A 20729-nucleotide genomic window follows, 5' to 3' on the forward strand; every position below is an offset into this window, starting at 1 on the left:
GGCAAGTCGTGAAAACCGATATATCGGGATTTGATCCGGTGAGGTGACAGCCATATTCTAATTGAAAAATTGTTCTGGCGTGATTTACATAGCGTTTGTGTCTGTTTTATAATAGTGACTTTGTTGGTCGAGAGATATACACTCCTTATTTTTCACCTTTTTAAAACTGATAAAAGCCTCTTCTCGCATTTTCTACACATAATTTCTTATTTCGTACTATTTTTATTCCATACAAACATCAATAGAACGGAATAGAAACAGTAATTTTGCTTCCTTTTCAGCACATTTTAATGTGCAATTCCAGCGCGCGCAGCATACGCATGCTCGCCAACTAGAAATATCCGTTTAATCTCAAAAATCTATATATCACTGGTAAGTGCCTGCAACATAACCTTACGAGTAAAATAACGATTTAACAAAAATGATTAAAAGATCTCAAAAAAATTAAAATAAGTGTTTTTACAATTAATAAACTCAACTTAATTGATAATATTCTGGTGCAAAATCGTTTGCTAAATTACTTAAGAAATTAAAATCTGATGAACTATTACTGTTATCGCCATTATTTGCTACGGCTGTGGCAGCGTTTGGATGGTGCGCTTGTTGTGTGGGATGTGAAGATGCATCACCTGGCGTATTGCCATAAAATTGATTAAATGAATTATAATTATCACTGGAATCAGTTTGAACACTTGTTGGTGGTGTCATTACCGCTGCAGTCACTGATGGAGGTCCACCTGAACCAGAAGTAGAACCACCAGAGAATGCTGCTTCAGGTGTTTGTCCATAATTTGGTGTGACTGCAGATATATCATGCGCTGTTGGATGGTAAACATTATTATCGTAGTAACCAGCATGCGTTGCAGCGGCTGCTACAACCGCTTGTTTTTGGAAATCAACAGGTTTTTGCATCATCTCACCAGGATAATATGCATTTGCATCTGTTGCACCTAAATGTGGATTCACAACTACTGTATTATCATTCTCTGGGGAATACATATTTGCCCCAGGTCCATAATTGCCATAATGTGAATTTGCATACCCAGCAGCAGCATTGCTATGATCGTTAGCACCATAATGATTGTATGAGTTCATAGTATGAACTCCTCCATGATATGCACCTTCACTAGGCGAGGCCACACTGTGCGATTTATTATAATTTCCATAATAATTATGCTGATTGTGATATTGTTGTGGATAGTTTTGTCGTGTCCGTCGTAATGATGTTGCCGGACCTGTGGTAGCAGAAATAATACCTTGTTGATGTTGCATTTGATTGCGAATATAAGCTTGACCTTCTGGAGTGTGTGCCAATTGATGATGGTCCACGTACAGATCATTACTAGTCGGTCCATATGTTCCCTGATTATGTGTTTGTTGCATTTGAAAGTGTAAATTTGATAAATGCTTGTTATTTCTTCCGGTTGTTGACGTCGGTTGAATAACATCCCGATATTCATTGTAATTTTGAGGAAAATGGTTATTTGCATTTGGTGGTATTGCTGTCGAATTTCGTAATGGAAATGGCGGAGTTGATTGATTAGGAACATTTTGTATTGTAACTGTAGCCGATGAGGGTGAAGATCTCGGTAATTGAGGATAAATACCTGGTGGTGCTTGGGGTAAACCTAACGGACTTGGATGTTGCATCATGGATGGTGTTCCCGGCGTTGATGATGGTGTTAAACTTCTTGACAAATTTTTATTTGATGGCGGTATTGTGTCGTTCATTGGCATAATAATTTGATTACCAGTGCTTGCTTCTTTCGATGAAGGTGATATTTTACATATTGCAATTCGTTCTGATTGAGGCGGTGAGTCATGATTACTGCGACCACCACCTTCTAATTTAATTGAAACATTTAAACTTCGATCGGCACGTGACCCACCTTTTTTCGAATTTCCACCACGAGCTGCATGTATTCCACTACTTTCATTCGATCTTGAATCATCTTCAGTGATTATCTTATCAAAGGATCCTGAACTGGTTATACTACTTGCACCGTTACTATTCGTATTGTAATTAGTGCTATTATTGTTTGTAGCACTAGGTGTATTATTGTTGTTACCACGATTTGATCCAATATCAGGGATATCATCATGTGGACCACAACCACCCACAGATGATGGCATTTCACACCCTTGACAACTTTTCTTAGACATTTCATCGTCAAGAAATTTATCTGATGACATTTTACCACTTTTGCCACCTTCGCTGGTCGTTGAATCTTTATCATCTCCATCATCACTTTGTTTACTTAATGTTTGTCGTTTGTGTTTCATCCGACGATTTTGAAACCACACTTTAACCTGTAAATAAATAAACTTTAATTAGTACCAGAATATGTTTTCTACAAAATTAGTTTCAAAAAATTTTTACCTGACGTTCAGTTAAATCTAACGATGCAGCTATTTCAATTCTTCTTGGTCGGCATAAATATTTATTGAAATGAAACTCTTTTTCTAATTCTAATAGTTGCGTATTTGTGTAGGCAGTTCTTAATCTTCGAGGTAATCCATTTTCTGAAAAGAAAGAAAGAATATTTTAGTAAAAATTAATAACAAAAATAAAAATATTAATTTAGTGGTTAGTTAATAAATGAAGCCAGTATTAAAAGAATTTCTAAATATGATGCAATTTTATTAATTTTAATCAAACTTGAAAATTAATTTAAACGAAAAGTTAGAAGAGTAATATTCGGTAAAATAGCAGTTTGTGATATAACGGATGCAAAGAATTGGTATTAATGCATCGGTATTAATATACCTATGAACTGCTAATTATTATTAAGATTGTTGAATAACAAATGATACGTCTCATGTTTTTGAGCTGAAATTGTTTCAAATTTATAGAGATTACGTAAAAAGATTTCAAAAAACAATTTAAAAAAAAAAATTATTTTTTGTGCTTGACTTATATCTAAGGGTTTGAAAACTAGATTTCTATGTGTCTTTGAGATTCATTACCCCTTTTCAATTTTTTTGTTTCTAAACTTGACTCTTTTTTGCATGGACAGATGGAAAGGTAGGTAGATAAAAATGGATTAATTAGATAACACTTGTACCAAAATTTTAATTCTATATCAATTTTATAATTAGCCTATGCTCAAAAAAATTGTTTCTGCAATCTTCTTACAGTTTTCTTCAGTTTTAAAAAACCGTAAAAACAGGTTCCAAAAATGAAGGTCTAGAGAAAATAAATTTCAAATTGAAAGTTGTATTTGTACGAGAAAATAAAATAAACTACTGAAAAAAACATGTAGTTCGATGGTTGTTTGGCCATGAAAACTTTATTTTCAATCCCTCTAAAAATAAGCCGAAACGTGTTTTCAAAGTCATCAAGACAAGATATAAAAATTTAATAACATAATATATGATATGTTTTAGAACAAAATTTTAAATACATTTATGAGAAATTTTATTAATTAATGATTTTTGAACTGATTATATTTAAAAATTTGTCATTGAAAAAATGTAAATGTATTCCAATTTTTATACAAAGACAATTTTCTGCATATAAAATGTTTTCTACAAAGATAAATAGAAAACCAAACATGGATTTGCACAAATGTAAAAATAAGAGAAGAGCAAAAAAAAAAAAACAATGTCAACATTGAACGAAGAACTCACATACTGTCGAAGAATAAATAAATGAAGAAATAGTTGGAGAAGGAAAATGATGATCTAAAATGATGATGCGTGTTACCCACATTGAAAATAGCATAATAAATGATAAGTAGTACGTAGTATGATATCGTAGAACAACAACATAATATAGAATTTTATAGAAAGTTAGAAGACAAGAACTAGAATTTATATATTAGTAGAGTGAAATTACGCCTTGTGTATGGATTAAAAGTTCGAGCAGTGAAACTTTGGGGTTTTTCTTTTCACATCAAAATAAGTATTTTTTGAAATTTTTTACTTTCCCGGAGTGGTGCAACATGTTTAAAAAACAAAATGGCGTCAAAAATGAAATTTTTTTCAGAAATTTTATCATTTTTATTTTATATTCGCAAAAGGAGACATCGGTGCATATCCAAATTTGGTAGGTTTGTAGTCCATGTTAAGAACTACTCCTCATAATTTTTTGGTGGGGTTTCGTCCCTTCCCCTCCCAGTTATATATATATGTGTACATACATATGGTAAAACAGTTCATTTGACTATAACTTGAAAAATATTCGATTGATTTTAATGAAACTAATATCAATAGTAGGTTTTATTACTTACAACTTTCGGTTAAAATTTTAGCGAAATCCGTTAAATAGTTCGGCCAAAATTTCCAATTTAGGGAATTGTTTAAAATGGCTGCCATTTTATGCCGTTTTGTCCTACGAGGTTAAATTTTTTCTTAAATTGTAGCATTTTTTATTATCTTTCGATTTTATAATAAGTGGCTTACCCGTAAAATGACTCCTTGATCCATATTTTTGCGAAAAACGGAAAATTTAGCACTTTCTGGAAATAATTGTTTGGGGGGTGTATGGACTGGCTTTGGGGGGTGTTTTTTGCTTTGGCATGAGAAAACTATTTTTAAAAGAGGTCTATATGGTTTAAAGCAAAATTTTTAAGTTTTAACCCCCGCGCTGTAAGGGGGAAGGGGTGTATGAAATAAATGTGTCTTAAAAGATTTTAAAAAGAGGTCAAAATAGCTTAAAATGCTAAAGTAACCCAAAATTTTAGATGCTTTTATTAATATAGCACTTTTTACAACATCCACCCCTTCCCCTCCCGCTTTCTTATTTTTTGCAAATTCAAAATTTTTATGACGTATAAAGGGGTTTTTGGGGTCGCTGATCTCGAATTTTGCAATAGATTATCAAAAGCAATTGTAATATTTTTAGGAGGTGTACTTATTTGGGCCAAAAGTTCGAGATCAGCGACCCCAAAAACCCCTTTATACGTCATAAAAATTTTGAATTTGCAAAAAATAAGAAAGCGGGAGGGGAAGGAGTGGATGTTGTAAAAAGTGCTATATTAATAAAAGCATCTAAAATTTTGGGTTACTTTAGCATTTTAAGCTATTTTGACCTCTTTTTAAAATCTTTTAAGACACATTTATTTCATACACCCCTTCCCCCTTACAGCGCGGGGGTTAAAACTTAAAAATTTTGCTTTAAACCATATAGACCTCTTTTAAAAATAGTTTTCTCATGCCAAAGCAAAAAACACCCCCCAAAGCCAGTCCATACACCCCCCAAACAATTATTTCCAGAAAGTGCTAAATTTTCCGTTTTTCGCAAAAATATGGATCAAGGAGTCATTTTACGGGTAAGCCACTTATTATAAAATCGAAAGATAATAAAAAATGCTACAATTTAAGAAAAAATTTAACCTCGTAGGACAAAACGGCATAAAATGGCAGCCATTTTAAACAATTCCCTAAATTGGAAATTTTGGCCGAACTATTTAACGGATTTCGCTAAAATTTTAACCGAAAGTTGTAAGTAATAAAACCTACTATTGATATTAGTTTCATTAAAATCAATCGAATATTTTTCAAGTTATAGTCAAATGAACTGTTTTACCATATGTATGTACACATATATATATAACTGGGAGGGGAAGGGACGAAACCCCACCAAAAAATTATGAGGAGTAGTTCTTAACATGGACTACAAACCTACCAAATTTGGATATGCACCGATGTCTCCTTTTGCGAATATAAAATAAAAATGATAAAATTTCTGAAAAAAATTTCATTTTTGACGCCATTTTGTTTTTTAAACATGTTGCACCACTCCGGAAAAGTAAAAAATTTCAAAAAATACTTATTTTGATGTGAAAAGAAAAATCCCAAAGTTTCACTGCTCGAACTTTTAATCCATATAACAGCCTTTTTTTGCTTAGATTTACTCCAGTATATATATATAACAAGTAGACAACACACGCGCGACAGCAATAGACAAGGTTATGATGAAAGCTGCAAATAGTGAAAATACAAAAGTACTTCTTCTTCTACTCATATACAAAGTCTTCAAAATATATGCTATTAGTTGTTCACCGCAGCAAGTTAATTAACAGATTCTAAGTTTTCTTTAAAATTCCTTCTAGAAAATATCTATACTGTTTAAAAACAATTTTCATAAATATTAACCAATAATGTTTTTGTCTACAAAATAATTTATCTAAATTTTATTTACTCTTTACATTAAAAAACTGCTTAATTGCGATTTTCCAGAAAATGATTGAAATTAGTTGGTATATTCATATTTTATTTTTGAATAACCAAGTTGTACAAATATTCGTCTGCTTTTCACTTTGATCATGTAATAAAAAAAAAGATGTGGTCTTAAAATTAGTTTTATCTCAATGAAAGTAAAAAAAACAAATGGCTTCGACTAGCAACTAAAACAAGAAAAAAAATTCCTTTCTTCTAGGCAAAGCAATGCGAAAAATAATCAAAATAAAAATTATCAAAAATCGAAATACAATAACTTAATTTTATATATAATAATAAAAAAAATTTCTGATGCGGTGATTGTTACATCATCTATGAATTATTATTACATAAGTTAATAATTGTTATCTATTTCAAAAAGCCCTAAATGAATAGAATACCTATTAATTTAATAAAAATTGATGAGTTCTTTATACTCAAAATTATTATAAATTTTATGTTTTAAAATTATTGGATTGAAGTAAATGCGTTTTTTGGCTGTCGGTTTTCTTATTACAAGTAAATATTTCTTGAGTCAATGATGTTAATTTTTAAATCAAGTAATTAAGTATTTGACTGCTTATTGACTTTGACTGCTTGCTAACATTCTAAGAACATATTTTCTTGAAACTAGTACTTTTTTTAGTGTTGCTCAAACTTTGTTAAGTACTATTTTTCACTGTTAAAAGAATTATTTTTAAAATTGAGCTTCATAAGGCTTTCAAACTGTTATTTATTCAAAAGAATCTGGTAAAATTTGTATATTCTTCAATTACATTAAAAAAAGGCACGCCATCTAGGCGCATACAAATTATTACATTGTATCGAGAAGAGACTAGATCATCGTATTTTTTGAGACTTGAAACAGATTAAATTGCGGAGATGCGGTAGATTCTTTTTGATGAATTCTTCGCCCTTTAATATGCGGACTGTTTCGCCAAGAACTGATTAGACAATCGTAATAAGTTAACAACACGATTTCGATTTCATTTCAATAGAATTTACCACTGCGAGTAAAAATAAAAAAATTCATCACCATATACGCACTACAAAACGAAATTTTCCACCGTTCCTATAAATTACTCCGATCCATAAAACTTAAAATATTAAATTTTGAAGGGGATATTAAAAGCTTTTTCGCCTGGAAAAAACTTTTATATTTTAAGACTAGAAAGATGCTTGTATATTGGTCATCATCAGATTAAAAATGGAGACTCTTAGAAGCGTTATACATACAAGTAAATAGGTTTCAGGATATAAGAATTAAACCAGACGTGTAAGACCAGAAACACTTCGGGTGTCGGTTTTTTTACCATCTTTATTTTTTTGTAGCTTTGATCGATGGAATGATTAGATGCTACAATATGATGCTTTGTTCGCTGACTTGAAACATACAGTATGAATAAGCGTAGGTATTCTCTTCTAGTTTTCTTCTTTCTTGTGTATCATTTCATTGTATAATAAGCAAGTAAGCAGTACCTACTTTCACATTCTTCTTTGCAAGGAATAGTATATATATCTATAGTATTATACTAGTAGATAGTAATGGAATGGAACGTAGCGATATAAGTAATATATGTATATATGGTATCGTAGTATGATGGTAGTATAGTTTGGTTTGTGATATTAAATTTCACCTGGCGTCAGATGGTGACAGTACTTTGTCACTCATATATCGAATAGAAGACATATGCCACATACACATCAAATACACAAACACTTTTGTTATTTGATTGATGGCTTTCGAAGAAGAACTAGAAAATGAACAACCAAACCGTTATATTATATGATATGATATGATGATACCGAAATAAAACAATATTTTCTTATGGTATTATTATATTGTACATTTTATTACAATAATATATTTCGATTTCATTATATTTATGATATTACCGATCTTCATTTTCAAGGAAAACATGCTATTGGTTTTGTATTGATGATATAAATTTTCAAAATAACCGTCACTAAAACTTTTATGTCTAGAGAATGCAATTGTGTTCCGATTTCAACGAAATTTGACATCTAAAGCACTATTGCTATTTATTTCTTATTAATAAGAAATTATTAGCAATTGCTAACGGGAAATCATAGCGTCTACAAAGGGGCTTAAAGAAAAATCCAATTTATGCAAAAAAAGGAAATTTTTTAAAATAAATACTAAATACGTCTCTTAAGTTTATCATCTAACCACTTTTTCGATACGAAGTAATAATAATGAGACAAGCCTTCGTGAAATATAATATTTAATTTGTTGGATGTATCAATAAGTGACATTTGTTTTAGTTCGTACGAGGGAATTCTCTAGGTTTACACAGCTTCTGCGTGTCGAATTTATTTATGATAAATATGTGTTTTGTTTTTAAGTGTTATTGATATTTTCTAAAACAGTAATATTGAAAGAACAATTGTATTATTACTTGGTAATTTGTACAACTTGTATAAAATGCCCATCATAGAAAGATATATCATAGAAAGAAAGAGAAATAAGGTTTGAAAATAGTTTTTAAATTCGTATTATTTTATTTTAGCTATCCTTACATTGATTGCATTACTATAACATTACTGATTAATGCATATCCATAAGATTTTTTGTGAGTACAGTGACAGTATTAATCTCTTCGAATTAAGCATCCGTTTTCTGTGGATGTGAAAGAAAATCCACCGAAAACATTGCATTGCTTCGTATGCACCGTTTTCTTCAAATTTTTCTTTTTTTTTCTCATAGTGACTACTAAATTCTCAAATTTTCGGTAAATGCACATGTATTTCGAAAAGGTATCATTGTTGTAATCAGCTGCGTACAGTATTTTAGATACTTTTATCCAAAATCAAAGATCGATTCTACCGGTCAAAAAATATAGGAAATGATCTGAATCACTCGTTATTCTCTTGAAGCTCTCGCTAGCAGCTGTAGAACTGCACTTAAAAAAACAGCCTGGTTTGACATATTTTGCATTCTCTTATTGGAAGAACAAATGGAATCGTCACTTGGCAATTTTCTCTGATTTTCGAAATAATGTCAAATTGTGCTGTGTATCATTTGAAGGTTGATATTAATTTAAAATAGTAAATACATTAGAGTCATTGTCTACATTTCAGGCTCCAGTTCTTTCAAATAGCTGATTTTAATTCAAGTAATTTAGTCTTGAGAAAAATTAAGGATCTAATGTAACGAAATTTAATTACAAAAATCAATGAAGCATAATTAGTTTCAAATAAATATTGGAATAATTTAAAAAAATTATTAGTCTTCTTTTCGTAATTTCTCCATCTATTTTAAAAACTGAATGTATCTAAGCAGGAAATATTTATTGAGTTGTGGTGTTAGTGTTACTACATAAATAAATACACGCATTTGTTTGAACACAAACGTAATGACATTGCCTAATATACCATAATATGGAAGAGTATGATTAGTGTTATTGTTATTATTTATAAACAAATTTATTTATCTCTTTATATTACGCATAATAACATAAAAGTTTGTCGAAATAACTATTACAATAATAATAGCAACAACTACAATAAATAATAAATATCAGTATCTAATTCTTGGAATTATTTTTTTTTGTATGTGTTTATAAAATTTAAATTTTGATATTTAACCAAGTATAGAAATGAGGTTAGATATTTTGAAATAAAGCACTTCTATAAACGGGTGGTCCAGCAATAAATTATATATTTTCTACATGAAGTATATACAGATGGAAATGTAACTATGTATAGAGTAATTGGGAAAAACATTTTTCATACGACAAACGGCGGCTTAAACTAATATTCTGATAACGGTCCTAACTTAGGTTTTTAGATGTCGTTATACTAATAAATGGGTACTAAGAAACCATAGTGATTTGCAATAAAACTGTGCAAACGTGAGAATGAACAGTCTAATAATAATGGATCACTCATTTAATGGCTATTCCATAAACCACTGCTGTTTTTTTAAAAGATTTAATTCTTTCTATTACTGCCATATATGACTCCATTAACGATTTTCTTAATAGGAGGAAAAGTATTCTAGGTTATTAGCAGATGAAAGTTTGATGGTTTTATCGGTTTTTAAACAACTATTTGTATAGATTTTTTTTTCGGGAAAATCGGAATCATAGAATCATTATAAACGATTTGCGGCATTTGCAAAAACCAAATGTATTCTGAATAGTGGCCAAGTATTTTTTTGGAAAGTAAAGGAGGCCATGCAACTGTTCATCTCTCTAGCTTTGTTTGTCCAACAAATCACGCAATTGCTTTGTTTTGTTTTGATAGAAAATAAGGGCAAAACAAACAGTTTTCCGATTATTACTCCAGATTATATCCCAAGTTTTTAACGTTGTGAAAATATTTCTCTTGAGGAAATAATAATACTTTGATAAAGTATTTTGATTAGACCATTTGCACATACCTGTCGGTTCGTCTTCCTGCTCATCCTTCAATACAACAACTGAAAAAGGAAAAGATATAGCGTCTGAAATTTTGATGAATATGGTATACTTTGAAATCAGATTAGTATTATATAAAAGTAAATAACAATTTTTGTCAATTGTTAAGATTCTTTCAAACAACAATTTCAGTCTATCTCAGTTTGTCTTAAAAATCTTTGGACTGTTAAAAATAGATTAATGTTGTTCGGATTATATCTCGAACTAAACATGAATGAAGATTGGGGAAGACGTTTTTGAAATTTGACTGGAATTGTTGTTTGAAGAATTCCCATCAATTGGTATGAATAGCGTTCAGATCGGTGTCTTGATCCACTTTTTCGGGATAAATACCGGTTTAAAAACAAATCAGTAAGTATATGGAGTTTATTCGTTGTTATACAGCGCATGTTTCAAGCTTCGAGTATCTATTCAATGAAGATAAGTTTTCTAAAACGAATTTTGAGTGGAGATAGCATAAATTGTTTAATATAGTTATTTTTGAAATGAAAGTTTAACTTTTGAAGAGAAATAGACCTGCGGTCAAAAAGAAATTATTTGTATGCCAAATATTGGGCAAAACCGGTGTAGGCTAGAGTTAATATAACGTTACGTTATATTTTTGGACAAACATATCCCGATGAAAGGAATGTTTAGTTTATTTTAGTAAGATAATTATTTGCGAGCGAGAAAAAATTTATTTAAGCCAAGAAAACTTTGCTTAAGCCAAGAAACTATATAATATATAAAACTTTTTCTTTTCAAGCCAAGCCAAGAAATCGTTTATTTCTGAGTAACTTTTTTGCTAGACCATTCTGTATTATATTTATAATACGTCATCCAGTACATCTCTACTCACCGATAGTGGCATTAAGTAAGCCACTTCACTGACAATATAATTTCCGCTGATGATTTTTATTACAAATGAGTGCATTTTTATAACAAATTATGTATTTTTGTATTAAAATAAAACAAAAAACCCGTGGGTATATACTATATAGTTATAAAAATTAATTCATTAATTTTTATAATGTTTTTTCAATCGGAATGTTTTTTATTTATTTTTTGTGTGTATGTAATAAAAAATGATTATAATATTTAAATTAATCATTATGTTCTAATTATAGTTTATTAAGTTTATTTGGTACTAGATTTATAAATTATATGTAAATTAATTTTATCATAAATAAGTATGATCTATTGAATGAATGCATTTATTTATTTTAATTTTTATATATAGATATTCCCAAAGTTTGTAATACTCTACTTTTGTTTACTTTGAAATGTAACAAAAGCTAGCATAATTAGATTGAGATTTTATGTGATCAAAATATTTTTATTTGCAGAATATTGCCTTTTCGAAGAAAATATTATATTTGTATTATATGTGTAAAAGGCACCTTGATTCCACAACAGTTCAAAATCCGAATATATTGTCAAAAAATCTTCAAACAATATGAACTTGAGAAGTTGTTTTATGAACAATATTTTAGACGGGAAAATTGCTTTTCTAAAAACTACTAGGCATATTAAAATGTATCTTACAATGTTTGAGATATCAGAGAAGTACATAAGGTGAGGTGCATGAAAACACGTTGCTACCGTTCTTGATCCAAAAATTGGAATGGTTTACGACAAATCATTCTTGACCAATGCAAAATACAGTAAAGGGACGAACCACCACCCCCAAATATGAGGAGTAGTTCTTAACATTGACTAGTAGTTCCGAACTTTCAATCCATACACAAGGCGTAATTTTATTATACTAACTGTTTTAATACTGATTAAATTATAAAATAAATTAAAAATTTTTGGTGGAAGCGCTGTGAAGCAATTTAAGTATTGGTAGCATTTTTAATTAATTCGATTTGCTAATCGTTAATTAAAACGTTTAAGTGAGAATTAAATTTTTAACGAAAAATTTCCTAATTATAACCTATCATGGATAAATACGTACAGCTATATTAATTGTGTTGTACATTTTTTAAAATATTTTCCTTATTTTGTTAAATAAAATCTTGACTTAGAATAGTATTTTTAGTTATATTTTACTTTTTAAACTTTTTTCTGTGATTTAGAAAAAAGGGAGTAAATGAATTACATAGTTTCTGTGTTTCTTTTGTTTGTTTTTGAGTATTTCCAAATAATAATTATTCCTACACCATCATTTTTTATTCAAAAATATTGACGAACACAAAGTTTGAAATTTCTTTGATATCAGTGTTTGAAATCAAAATGAATAAACTAAAAATAATAATCAAATATACAAATTATATATAAAAGTCCCGAGTTTATTATATACCTTTGTGCTTTTGTTTCTATTTAGGTATATATTTTTAGAAAGGTGTAACATGCACTACTGATTACCGATTGTGTATTATCAAGATTGAAATACGATTGTTGTTACATTGTAATTTATTTACTATAGTATATGTTTATATTGGTATACAGAGATGTATTTAGAGTAAATTGTAGTATACATTATTAAAAGTACAAAACTTATGTTCAGTTCTGTTGTCAACAGATATTTAGGTTTTATTATCTGTTACCAAAATTACCAAAGACTCCACGATAGCAGAATATCTTTGACACGAGAAGGCTTTGATAATTGAAATTTCATTCTAAAGCTATGCATAGCCGTAGATTGAAATGTTAACCGAGTTATTCATAGCATATTTCTGAAGCCAACATTTTTATACGTATAAAACACATAACCTTTTTCTTCTTTAAATGAGTGAAAGGCAAAAAAGTGTTTTCTATATTTCTTGGAGCAGTACATATTATTATCATTATTCAAAATTGCATTTCTGTAATATATTACACCACCACTGGTTGTTATTTTTATTATACTCAAAAATTGTTATAATATAGGATAATAATAAAGGTTATCACTTACTATGACATAAGAATGTTAAAATAGATAATATTGGTTACATCTTATCTAACAACTTTTCAACCCTAGTAGCTCAGTTGGTTAAGGCGCTACCAATTCCGTTCGCGGTATGCCTAGGGTAACGGGTTCGATTCCCGTCGTCACAAAAAAAATTAAGTTAATGATTGTGATGGGCTGGTGTAGTGCATGGTATGTGTACTCAGCCTCTGGAAATAATTGAGGAGCTGTTAATGAAACTATCAGCGGAAAAGGTAGGCAAACACAGTTATAGAATAAGTGTGTTCTTCGTGTACAGTCAATATAACCGAACCTATTCTATAACTTTGTATATTGGATTTTACTTAGAATATTGGAATATACTTAGTACGGATCTGTTTTTATTATTAATTCAACTGAAATAATTTATATAAAATTGTGATAAAAATTTCTAGGAATTTTGGATTGAGTTATTAGAAAGACATTAAAATATGTACTGATATATTCACGTTTAATTCATACAAATAACATTTAGGCTTATATATTTCATTGTTTTACCTTAACACACGGGTTGGGCTATAGCATCATAGGAAAGCATATTAAGAATGTATTTGAGGTCGAAAATCGATTTTGCGACCATGTTAGATTTTTACATTTTTAAAACCTCATAATAAGTGATCTTGAAAATGCTATCGATAGGTACCTAATAGTTATTGAATAAACGAACACAGTTGCTACTCTTATACAATGTATTAATAAGTTGAATACCGAATCTTTAATACCAGTGTAAGCAAGCGTACAGAAAAATTGTTTTCTTGCCACAAAAATAATTTTTAAAAGTAATAAGAAAATTTTCTAATGATAAGAACAAAATTTATGCGAAAAAAAATATCCAAGAACATTATTTTCTTGTGACAAGAGTTTTTCAGTGTGATTTTGATTCTGAATACTTTTTCATTTAAAAAATGTTAATAGTAATTTTAAAAGAATTAGTATTAGAGAATAAATCTCTATATATTATAAATGCCAAGTAAGCATGTTTGTTTGTTTGATTGTTTGGTTGTTTGATTGTATGTTTGTTTGTTTGTTACGCTTTCACGCTAAGACTAGCGGATGGTTTTTAATGAAACCTTACAAAAATATAGCTGATATATCAGAATAACACATGAGATACAATTTATAAAGATATATTAATAAAAAAATATGAAAAATTAAAAAATTAATTTAATTTAACATTACCATAAATTACAGATTTCTGTAAAAGTAGTCATTTGACATTACCATAAATTACAGATTTCTGTAAAAATAGTCAATATAAAATATTTCACGGCCAAAATATTTCTGACATACTCAATGAATAATTACTATTATACATTTAAAAAAATAGAAAACCATACATATATTTTACCTGTGTAAAACAATCCTTACCATTATTTCGAGTGTTATAGAAAGGGAATAAGCGAGAGCAATCTTTATCAATCTTTACTTTTAAACCCAGCAAAGCGGGTAGGTAACTCTCTAGTAAGTTATATACGGATTGAGTGCAGAAATTCATTTTTTAATCTTTAGTCCAATACAAGTTTCAAGCCATTTACTTAAGTTTACTTATTTGAAGTTGACATATGCAGTTATCATATTAAATTTAACAGTTAAGCCAACCAAATAATTTTAAATTCAAGAGTGTAAGTTATATATGAGGCAAGAAGGAAAAATTATTATCACTTTAAATATAAATTATGTTTTCATGGATCTTTTATTCCAACTACTTACTAAAATATGGATGTTGTGATGAAGAATATAAAAAAAATATATGAAATTTATCTAAGTAAAAGATCATTTTAGTTACAATATTTTTTCTTAGTTCTCTGATATCAAGTTATCGAATTCGCTTCGAAAAATGAAATAAAAAGTTTTATTTCTTAAGTATCTTGTAAAAAAATGTGATGACTTGAAAGAAGTTGATAATCCAAATTCATTTCATGTAAATACTCTAGCAAGAGATCTATATTTATAATATTTACAGAAACGTTTGCGACTTTCCTTCACGAATTTTTTTAAATTTGGATGAATTATTTGTATCATTATTATGGATATTAAAGCTGTAAAATGACGTTGATATTTATCTAAACAATGACAAAAAGCTCAGACAGAGAAATTTTTTCTACCATGCCACATTGTTGTATAGATAATCATAGCAGTTTGCATTGTTATAGTAAAAAGTCTGTGAATTTGATTATTGGAATAGAGAATATTCATGAAATTTAAATTTGGTTAAAATATTTTTCTCCGTAACTTTATTGGCTGGACTGTTCAACTAAACCATTATTTTAGAAATTAATATCTTTTTAATTACTTAAAATTAATTAATAAAAGTACAAATTCAGTGGGAGAAATTCAAATTTCTAAAACGGAAATTAAAATTTTAAAACGGACGCTACGTCATAGTATGTGGCTTGTCATATTTGTTGACATACTGTATGGTATTAATTACTTATATTTTGTATGGTATTACATTGAGTTATATTATTCTATGGCTTTTTATTAGAAAACTTTTCAATAACATGTGTAAATACTATGTTGTAAATTCATATTTTAAAATGTAAATTATACATTGAACTGTCACCAATTGACAGCTTACATATTAGTACGTCATCAACAAAGAGCGCCAAAAGGACTGCGTTTAAATATCTCAAAATTATTCTATATTTTAAATATTTTTTTATACTTAATTATAGCATTTTTTATTATGTTATAACGGTGTAAACAATGAATCAAAAATATAAAAAAAAATACATAAATATTCCCTATTGTTTCAGAATGAAAATTTACTTCCAGAAAGTTACTTGACTGACCTCCTGGTGTCATATCTACTAAGATTTGTAACTTGTAGATACTGAAAGCATCAAGAGAGATGTTTTTCTTCTCTCCCTTTTAAAAAACAAATAATGTTTATAGTAAAAATGATATACATAACATAATATATACAACATTTTAAATCTGATTTTCTGCACATTGTAGTATAAATGATGACGATTTTTTTTTTTTTTTTTTTTTTTGAGGGTTAACAGAATAAATATATACGCACTATTATAATATAAATACTGATGACATTATTTAGTTGGTATGTAGTACTGTTTTGTCAAAATATTCTTTTTTGAACAAATTTTTATAAAATACATAAATAATTCTATCAGTATTTACTTGGTGGATGTTTAATTACGCCACTAGCTAAAAATCGATTGAATATCTATTCTTCTATGCAGATGTAGCAATAAGATAATTGAATTAAAATAAATACAGAAATTTTTTGACTGACAATTGAAAAAAATATTTATTGAACTTATTATTTTAATTATTTTTTTAATCACTATAGAAAATAATTTTCATCAATAGAATAAAGACCGTATATAATGTAACCTGCAACAAATATAGGTAGTAATCCACCTAAGTAAATATATTTGTTGCAGGTTACATAATATGTACTGTTTAATCATATGTACTGTTTTAGCCAATGGAAACTAAGGCCTACGTTTCTAATTTTCCATTTTGACTTGACCTCGAGGCAAAGCATTCTGTATTTAACTGATGTGCCTCTTAAGCTACTGTCGTCTTTTTCGATATCGCATTTTCTACTATCTTCTTATAAAAATACTAATTGTTACCTTTTTTCTTTATCTAATGAATGTGTTTCTCATTTATTTTTATCCCAGCTGGCGTAATTTCGATTGAAAACAAGCCAGGCTTCAGTGCCATTGAAGTTAAAAAATCGTTAAATTCTATTAAAGTGACAATAATATTGAGTTTTGGCATTAGTACGCTTGGTGTACGCGTAAATTCACTGAATGGTTATGATTCCATTTATCATAGTAGGTTAATTTTATGGGATTTTGTAATTTGATCTCATTTTCACTCGACAGTTTCTTAGCTATTCTTAATGAAAATTTTTCAAAATCATCAGAAAGTGTTGAGTTTTTAATGAAATTTTTTACTTTAAGTTTTTGTATAATTAATATATAGACAATTTACTATCGTCCCTTCCCTTTTAAGATTTTCTGCCAGGCCTAACTATGGTTTCTAGAATTTTGTTTGAAACTAACTGATGTCTTTCTATATAACTATTGATAAATGGTAAGTATTCAGGTGGTCTAAATTGGAACTACTGAAAAAGCAGCCTACTTCCTGTTTTATAGTACACATTTTTATCGCCAGTTGGCGGGATTTACCGTCTTTGAATTTGAATATTTTTATTGGCCTTAAAAAATGCAACTGCTAGTTGTCATTAGACCATGAATTAAGTAATATAGCTTTTATTTTGTTATTGTGATAATTGTATGTTTTAATTTTTTCCCACCACACCATAAAAATGACTTGGAAAATATAATCATTTCTAAGTTCAAAAGACGCTCAATAACATAACCACACACTTCAAACAAATAAACACCTAAAAAAATCATTTTCACTATTACAAGCTCCCTTGCCACCTAACTCCCTCGAATTAAAAAAAATACATGTTTTATACCACATAAACCAAATTAAAAATTAAGTATAAGAAAAAAAATTTATAACACACCATAAATTTTTCTTTCTACACACAGTTTTCCTTTTTTTATTACGCTACTATGTTCCTATAAAAAAGATATATGTTATACGTGATACATATATATATGTGCATGTGAGAGATGGACGCCCATGACTCCATTTGTCAAAAGTCTTCTTCTTTCTTCATATCAAAGTCATCGTAATGTTGTGACATCACGACTTTTGTATAAAAAATAAAAGAAAAAATTTCTGAAAACGCCATGAAACTTCTATATACAATTGAAATCCACACATTTGTAGCTATTTACAAAATAACTTGTTAGCAGGTACAGTTATTAACCAATATTAGAAGACTGCTTATTAAATGCTTATTAAGAGGGTATGTGTTACTCCCTTTCTTTGGCTCTATAACGAGCGAACATTCAATTTTCCACTATTTTGATTTGGTTATTTTTATTGCTGATAGCTTGTTGATTGAGTCTTAACTTTACAAGACTTAATTTTTTAACCGACTTCAAACAAAAAAGGAGGAGGTTATCAATTCGACTGTATTTTTTTTAATGTGTGTTTCCTCAGAACGTTCGACTGGGTGAACCGATTTTTATGATTCTTTATCTATTTGAAAGCTGGTGCTTCTCGGGCGGTCCCATTTCATTTTAGCCCAGTTCTGACAACAGCATCCATGAGAAAATCATAAAAGTCTTAAATTTGCATTAAGTATGCACGACAAGAGGACGAATAACTCAATATCACGCCAACCGATTTCGATGAATTCTTTTTTTAGTGACAAATTAGTAAGTGTGCTTCAAATTCACTAAAAATTACAAAATAAAAAAACTTTTAACAAAAATAAAACCGACTTCAAAAGAAAAACTTTTCCAAAACAAATTAATAGGCACTAAAAAGTAAAAAAATAACGATAATATAATGTAGTTAAAATTATTGTTATTTTTGAAGACGGTGTCAGCCAAGCTAATGTAACAAACTGTTATGTCAGAGTTGTTTTCTTAGCTGACAACGACTCTAAAACTAACAATAATTTTAACTTCATTGTATTTTTTGTCTTTTTAGTGCATATTAATTTGTAAAGTTTTTTTTTTTAACTTTATTGGCTGTGAAGTTGGGTTGCTTTCAATCAAAATTATTATTAGTAGCATATAATTAGCAACTTCATAAGAAAGTAGAAAAGACGACATCTAAAAAGACAAAAGTAGCTAAAGAGACATGAATGTAAAATGGTAAGTATCAAAGTTAGATATATTATTATAGATTATTTTCTCAAGTAAATAACGATGGTAAAAGTCTTCAAGTCTTCGTGTTATTATTATGTCGCAGGTCAAGTAAACTGGGAAATTAGAGATGTATTTCTTAGTTTCCCTTTGCTAAAACAGTATTTGAGTTACCCTAAAAGAAATAGATATACTCATTGCAGGTTAAATCATGTACGGCCCCGATTTCTGCCATTATTAGCTAAAGTTTACAAAAAAAAAAAAACTATTAATATTCAATATTGTTTTAAAGTGGAAAAGTAGGATATAAAACCTCTATATCATTACCGTCTCTAGATAGAGGTAAAACAACGAATATAAAAAGTACAGCTACAAAGCTTTTCTTTACAAAAATATATATGAGTTTATATATCTATCGACTATACTAAGAAAATTCAGAGAATATATAAAATATTTTCCATGTGTTTCCATATATACATCAGTTTTAAATTTTCCAAAAAAAAAAAATATATATATATAGTGGTTCCATTTTCATAAAAAGATAAATGTTATATTTATATATGAATATATATTTACTCGAAGATAGTTGATGGGTGTCGTTCAAGTCTTCGTCGAATATACTGGGTGTATGAGAAAAAATGGTAAATATCTTAGAGCGAAAATAAGCATTTTGGTATAAGGAATAATTCGGAAACACTCCTCTTGAACTCACACAAAGGCTTGTGTGATAAAATTTTTCGAAAATCAAACAGACTCGAAAAAAATTCGACAAGATGCCTTTCGAGGCGCTAGCAATATTGCATACGTTGTCGAACTTATTTCGAATCTGTTTGATTCTCGAAAAATTGTGTCACACAAAATCGCCATTTAAAATTAGTCTCCATTTTTGGCAGTTTGTTTCATTTACAGTAAGACGTAAGTTTTATTCTTTCTTATCAGTTCGTAAACAGCTTATTATACCTATTTCTCACAATCTGTTCTAGAGCAAAATATAAATGACAAAAATATTTTGAATAAATGACAGCGACTTTCATTCGAAATAATTTTTCGTTGTGGAAAGTTTAATACCTGTATACCAAATGAGAGCGTTTTGGGACATAGGTTCTTTATACCAAAATTTTTATTTCGGTGTAATCGCCCCCTTTTTATTTGTTCTGATTCACTCAGTATATGTGTCTGTATTGGAATTTTTTTAAGGCTAGGTTTACTCGTCTATCATGTATATACAAACTACACTGCATTGTGTCGACATCTGTTGTAAAAAATATATAGAAAACATGGCAGTGGAATTTAAAAATTTTTCATTGGTTTTTGGTTATATATTGTATTTTTATACGAAATATTATTTATGAAAAAGATATTGTGTATAATATGAGTGCTTTAATATTTTATAAATGATACGATGTGATCGAAAGAAATGTGCTAAAAAATTTATGTTATCAATCAAATCAGAACAAAATTATATACTTGATACATTTCGTTTCGTCTGTAGAGACCAAAAACACATTT

General features: G+C 28.9%; 1 protein-coding gene across 1 annotated transcript in view; it reads right to left on the minus strand.

Moving 5' to 3' along the window:
* Positions 1-474: 474 nt before the first annotated feature.
* LOC123304954 (homeotic protein proboscipedia) overlaps positions 475-20729 on the minus strand; it is a 124451-nt gene continuing 104196 nt past the window's right edge. The window contains exons 2-3 of the mRNA XM_044886522.1: positions 2381-2523; positions 475-2310 (exon numbers count right to left, since the gene is read on the minus strand). Coding sequence (XP_044742457.1) covers positions 475-2310; positions 2381-2523 — 1979 coding nt within the window. The remainder of the gene's footprint in view (positions 2311-2380; positions 2524-20729) is intronic.

The sequence above is a fragment of the Chrysoperla carnea genome, chromosome 1 (assembly GCF_905475395.1).
Source record: "Chrysoperla carnea chromosome 1, inChrCarn1.1, whole genome shotgun sequence".
In the NCBI taxonomy this organism is placed as follows: domain Eukaryota; kingdom Metazoa; phylum Arthropoda; class Insecta; order Neuroptera; family Chrysopidae; genus Chrysoperla; species Chrysoperla carnea.